We start from the raw sequence: 3906 nt of genomic DNA on the forward strand, positions 1-3906 counted from the left end.
AGATGTGAAAATATTGCTAAGTGTTTCTTGACTTACGGAAGAAACAACTTAGCATAAAATAGAAAATGAAAGAAACAAATGTATTAAGTATTTTCTTAACTTAAGAAAGAAAATATCTTAGATAAAATATCGGAAATAATAATGCGATATGAAAATATTTCTAAGGGTTCTTTTGACTTACCGGAAAAGAACGACTTAGACACACAATAAAATAACAAGTCAGATATCAGAGAAATACTTCTAAGAGCTCTTTGACTTACCGAAAAGAACTACTTAGATACAAAGTACAAAATCAAATATATAAAATAGAAAAAGCAAGATAAATATTTCTAAGTGTTCTTAACTTACGGAAGAACAACTTAGACACAAAATACAAGAAAAATAAACAATCAAAATATTCAAATAAAATATCAAACAATCAGTACATGAACAAATATAGATTAATATAATATTCTAACCTGAAAAGGTCTGAATATACAATAATGCTAAAATAAAAAGGTATACAGAAAATCAGAAATAAAACAATAACTTAGTTGGAACAATAATAGCACCGACTAGGTCTACAGTAGAAGAGGCAAGCTCGACTGACCGATGAGAGAAAATCTACCTGCTTTTATGTAAAACAAATCCTTTGTTTTACGTAGCGAAAGTGGAATTTCCCTGCATCGAATCAATTAGAAATTTGGATTTGGCCAACCTTGGAATTCCCAAGTATTTTAACCGATATCCAAATTCCTTGATGCGTCGAGGACATCCCCCCTCCTCTGAAAGACCTAACGGTGCTAAGAAAATTTATTAAAACAATAGAAAAATACAATTTAAGAATAAAAAAAAATACAATAATAAAAAATTTTTACCCTAAAAGAATATAATGTAAAAGACTTAAGATAAAAAAAAAACTAAGATATTGTACTTAAGATATTTGAACTTAATTGTATATGGTCCAGTAGGCCCAGGTGGTCCAGGTGGTCCAGGTGTGCCGGGTGGCTCGTCTGCTTCCGTCAGGGCTACTTTATTCACCCTGAGGAGGTCCTACGACGTCGTGAAGATATAAGGCTACTCAATTTACCTTGATATCTCCATGTGTCGTAATGGGACCTTATCCTTGGTCATCTTTGGCGGTCGGCTGCGCTGTGGTTCCTTCATTCGTCTATCGCCTCAGGGTGTCGTGTAGCGTTATCCTGACGTAGGGGACGGTACGGCTGTTGTTGCTGCTGCTGCTGCTGGGGTTTGACGGTCCGGCGGATGTCAGATTCCATGCCCTGGGCGATTGTCAGAAGGTCTTCCTCGGTTCTGGGGATGTTCGCTCTCAGGCAGATCGCGATGTCGGGTCTCAGTAAGTTTGCTATCGTTATACACCTCTGGTCCTCGGGGGTATGTGGCATGAGACGTCTGAATAAGGCAGATTTCTGGTTAATGAACTCCTCCGTGGATTCGTCTCTACGTTGATGTTCTCCATGAAGCTTCGACGTCAGGGTTGAAATTGCGGCAGGGTCATTGTATCTCCTTAGGAGACGGTCTCGAAATGTGGTGTATGGCAGGTCCGTGTATGAGAATTTCTGAGCCCATTTCTTCGCATCTCCGTGGAGGGAATTGTCTATGAGGTAGTCGATCCATTGGTCCTCGTCTACCTTATGTTTGATTAAGAAATTCTCAGCTTTTGTCGAAAAGCTGAGCGGATTCTCGGTGTCCCGGCCTGAGAATTGAGGGGGCTTCGTGTAATTTATCCTGGACTTCGGTGTCCCAGGCTGAGGCATCTGGGGTGCAGTGCCTTGAGTTGTGGATAGGGCCGCCATCGCTTGCATCAAGGCAGAGATAAAGTCAGCTGTAGCAGGCTGGCTCGAAGACGGTCCTGGGGTCGTGAGTTCGGGTTTTGTTTGTTGGGCGCCATGTTGCCGAGAGGGGGCATTTGGGCCTGTAGGACCCATCGCCGGCTCTTCGGGCCTCTTCCTATCCCCGGAATTGGATCGGGTATTCACCATCTTTAGTTTGTCGCTGGTAGAAAGGTTAAATACTACCGCTGTTATAAATAACAGTTCCAGTGACAAATATCTGTTATATGTAACGGTTCCAAGGAACAGTTACAAAGTAACAGAGCAAAAATGGATAGGTAAAAATGATCTAAGTATTCCTTGACTTACGGAAGGAATAACTTAGTAAACAATTAAATTAAATGGTATAAAAATATAATGCAAAGAAAAAAATGTTTCTAAGTGTTTCTTGACTTACGGAAGAAACAACTTAGGACAGAAATATAGATAAATGAAATATGTAAATGTGAGAGTAAAATATGGAAATATTTCTAAGTGTTTCTTGACTTACGGAAGAAACAACTTAGAACAGAAAATAAACAAGAGAATCAAATATAGTAAAATAAATGCACAAATATTTATAAGTGTTTCTTGACTTACGGAAGAAACTACTTATAATAGAAAATAAGAAAAATCAAATATAGAAAAGATGTGAAAATATTGCTAAGTGTTTCTTGACTTACGGAAGAAACAACTTAGCATAAAATAGAAAATGAAAGAAACAAATGTATTAAGTATTTTCTTAACTTAAGAAAGAAAATATCTTAGATAAAATATCGGAAATAATAATGCGATATGAAAATATTTCTAAGGGTTCTTTTGACTTACCGGAAAAGAACGACTTAGACACACAATAAAATAACAAGTCAGATATCAGAGAAATACTTCTAAGAGCTCTTTGACTTACCGAAAAGAACTACTTAGATACAAAGTACAAAATCAAATATATAAAATAGAAAAAGCAAGATAAATATTTCTAAGTGTTCTTAACTTACGGAAGAACAACTTAGACACAAAATACAAGAAAAATAAACAATCAAAATATTCAAATAAAATATCAAACAATCAGTACATGAACAAATATAGATTAATATAATATTCTAACCTGAAAAGGTCTGAATATACAATAATGCTAAAATAAAAAGGTATACAGAAAATCAGAAATAAAACAATAACTTAGTTGGAACAATAATAGCACCGACTAGGTCTACAGTAGAAGAGGCAAGCTCGACTGACCGATGAGAGAAAATCTACCTGCTTTTATGTAAAACAAATCCTTTGTTTTACGTAGCGAAAGTGGAATTTCCCTGCATCGAATCAATTAGAAATTTGGATTTGGCCAACCTTGGAATTCCCAAGTATTTTAACCGATATCCAAATTCCTTGATGCGTCGAGGACAATTAGATATACACACTATAAATGGCAACACTGCGCGCCGTCGACTAACCACGAACCTCCGTTGCCCCGTCGCCAATAATTTGTCATTATACAGTGGTTGTTTAAACCAATAACAGCGGAGATTTTTAATTTATTTCTGTGAACAATATGTCTGTTTATATTCCCGCAGAAAAGGTTCAAATAATAAAATGGTTTGGTTGGATTTATTTTCCCTGGTTTTTTGAGGGGAGACCAATTCCTTGCGTACAGTCAGTTCATAATAGTGTTAAAAATTTGAGAGTTGTTGTTGCGAGAAGTGTCAACAAAAAAAAATTGAGGAAAGAGAATACCGAGATACACAAACTTATGCAACAATCAAGGTAGATTCAACACGTTTAAGTAGAAGTATTGCTAGAGAGTTAGATGTTAGCAATGTTACTGTAACAAAAGTATTGAAAACACACGGTTACAAAAATTTTAAATATTCTAAAATGCAGCAGCTTTATCCAGACGACTACTTTCGAAGAATGGAGTTTTGTGAAACTCCAATAACGAAGGCTAATGATGGATCCAATTTTATTAAAAACATTTTTATTTACTGATGAATTTTGTGTTTTGTTAGTAGGGAGACATAATCCTTCCATTACGAGGTATTGGATGCGGGAAAACGAGCAGAGAAGTATTGTTTACCGAACTCAACGTCCTCAAAAAGTTAAC

The 3906-nt window shown here is 36.3% G+C and overlaps 1 protein-coding gene across 1 annotated transcript; it reads right to left on the reverse strand.

Moving 5' to 3' along the window:
* Positions 1–1142: 1142 nt before the first annotated feature.
* LOC140451672 (activity-regulated cytoskeleton-associated protein-like) lies at positions 1143–1796 on the reverse strand. The gene has a single exon (XM_072545516.1). It carries the CDS (start codon positions 1794–1796, stop codon positions 1143–1145), a length of 654 nt encoding a protein of 217 aa, XP_072401617.1.
* Positions 1797–3906: the final 2110 nt, after the last annotated feature.

The sequence above is a fragment of the Diabrotica undecimpunctata genome, chromosome 10 (assembly GCF_040954645.1).
Source record: "Diabrotica undecimpunctata isolate CICGRU chromosome 10, icDiaUnde3, whole genome shotgun sequence".
In the NCBI taxonomy this organism is placed as follows: Eukaryota; Metazoa; Arthropoda; class Insecta; order Coleoptera; family Chrysomelidae; genus Diabrotica; species Diabrotica undecimpunctata.